Source organism: Salvelinus sp. IW2-2015, linkage group LG17, assembly GCF_002910315.2.
Source record: "Salvelinus sp. IW2-2015 linkage group LG17, ASM291031v2, whole genome shotgun sequence".
Lineage (NCBI taxonomy): Eukaryota > Metazoa > Chordata > Actinopteri > Salmoniformes > Salmonidae > Salvelinus > Salvelinus sp. IW2-2015.
In genome coordinates this window covers 41,838,888-41,841,263 of record NC_036857.1, presented here as the reverse complement: position 1 = coordinate 41,841,263, position 2,376 = coordinate 41,838,888, and the positions used below count along the sequence as shown (strand labels likewise).

At 49.2% G+C, this 2,376-nt stretch overlaps 1 protein-coding gene across 1 annotated transcript; it reads left to right on the top strand.

Moving 5' to 3' along the window:
* Positions 1-89: 89 nt before the first annotated feature.
* Positions 90-1,682, top strand: LOC111976352 (tyrosine-protein phosphatase non-receptor type 4). The gene is made up of 4 exons (XM_024005131.2): positions 90-354; positions 946-1,091; positions 1,165-1,300; positions 1,436-1,682. The coding sequence occupies exons 2-4, from the start codon at positions 1,078-1,080 to the stop codon at positions 1,532-1,534; spliced, it is 249 nt and encodes an 82-aa protein (XP_023860899.2). The 5' UTR covers positions 90-354; positions 946-1,077; the 3' UTR covers positions 1,535-1,682.
* Positions 1,683-2,376: the final 694 nt, after the last annotated feature.

Here is a 2,376-nt window from a genome sequence, read left to right as displayed (position 1 = left end):
ACATTCAGGCTGACGGTCAGTTTCCACTCATCTCCTGATGTAATATAAGTACTGGCCCTGAGAATGTCCTGAGATGTTTGGGAGAACACGGTGAGTGAAGCACTGACTCAGAAATATGAAACACAACTCAGTAAAATAACATTTCTCAGAGCTTAAAGATTACAGCCTCTATAGTAAATCAATATTAATGAATGTCAAAATTAATTGTGTGTGTGTGTGTTTCAGACTAAGTGCCACCAGTACTGGCCACACCCTCCTGAAGTGAGGGATTATGGGTACCTGAGGGTCAGCTGCCACTCTGAGGAATGCAACCTGGCCTATGTCACACGCCAATTCACCCTAACACACACACAGGTAACACACAAACATGACCTGGCTCACATAACAGGAGGTGTGCCATATGTGTGTTCTCCACAGAAAACATTGACCAAACTATCCCCATCCAGCTCCACGTGTTTCTGCTTCCATTGGCATTGTTTATTTACCTTTGCACCACAGAGGTTAATATAGAACATGTTCTCCTTTACAATAATAGCCTGCCAAAGAGTACACACACACACAACACTACACTACTGTGCAGACCCATCTGTTCCTCTGGCTGTCAGTTAATCCCTGCATGGACCACAGGCTGGACAACACTCCTCCTCCATCTCTCCCTCTACTCTCTTCCATCTCTGCCTCTCTCCATCTTTCCTCTCTCCCTCTACTCTCCTCCTCTATCCCTCCATCTCTCCTTCATCACAGTAACTAACGCGTTACCATACCCTACACTTTTCTCAGTTTCTCTCTCCTCACATATCATCCATCTCTCCCATTACAATCACATATCCACATATCCAAGTTAATTTATGAAAATATATTTTATGAGAGACAGATGGGGGAAAAGTGTGTGTTCTCTCAGCTGTTTTCTGTCTGTTTTTCCTAAACGTGTGTGTGTGTTTCCAGCTGGGAGAGGAGCGTTCGGTGACCCACCTGCAGTATGTAGCATGGCCAGACCATGGTGTACCTGATGACCCCTCAGACTTCCTGCTGTTCATCACCTCTGTTAGAGAGAGGAGGACAGGAGACACACCACTTATGGTGCACTGCAGGTACATACACACACACACACACTAGGGTTACAAGATTTATAACACCTCATGTATGTTGTTGATGTAATTGCAGCGCAGGGATTGGGCGTACAGGTGTTCTCATTACCATGGAGACGGCGTTGTCGCTGTTGGAGAGCGGTCGACCTGTGTTCCCTCTGGACATCATCAGGACGCTCCGAGACCAGAGGGCCATGATGATCCAGACCACGGTACACACGCGCCTATACGTCTAACCATTAGCTACTCTCCTCCCAAGATCAGCATTGAAACCCTAATGACTATGTCTGCAACTTCCTTTGGTATGTTTGTTGTATGTGACTGGACTGTTTTTGTTTGTGTTCAAGTGTCAGTTCCGGTTTATGTGTGAGGCCATCCTGCGTGTCTACAGAGAGAGAGGAGAGCATTCTACAGCACCACCCTCAGCACTGCTAACGGACCATTAACAGGAGGATGGGGGGACAGCTAGCCCCAGCACTWGGCTAACAGGAGGATYGGGGGACAGCTAGCCACAATGCTAGGCTAACAGGAGAAGAGGACTGCTAGCCCCAGCACTAGGCTAACAGGAGAAGAGGACCGCTAGGCTGTAGCCTTAGAGAGCCATAGCATTCCACTAGCCTTAAGTGCTCGGCAACAGCTAGCCTTCTGTTGCTACAGCACATAATGAGCCATAGTGCCGAATGTGCTCAGCTAGTCCTCCCACACAATAACAGAGAGAACCAGTCAATCTCTCTAGTCTAGAAAAGGCCTAGTTTTATAGGCTCCACTCAGGAGGAACTAGCCCGGGCACATTAGGAACGGCAATACGCCCCATCAGGCGGACTAGCCGCGGCGCATTAGGAAGGCTATATATAGCCTCCACCTCAGGAGGAACTATGCGCGCGGGCCACAATTAGGAGTAATCATAGCCAATCCACTCAGGATGGAACTTAGCCGGCGCCCAGCACAGCTTAGGAGGCCTATATAGCCCGTCTATCAGGAGGACTAGCCGCGGGCCACCATTAGGACAGGTATATGCTCCACTCAGGAGTAGGAACTAGCCGCGGGCACATTAGCGAATTGTGTGCTAATATAGCCTCCACTTCAGGACGGAACTAGACCGCGGGCACCATTAGGAAGCGCTATATAGCCTCCACTCAGGCGGACTAGCCGGGCACCATTAGGAGGTAAATAATGCCTCTCAGGAGGAACGTAGCCGCGGGCCAGCAGTTATGAAGGCTATAATCAGTGCTTCCTGGCGAATCCAGGTCGGAGTGAAACTAGCCGCTTGGGCTACGAGATAGGGAAG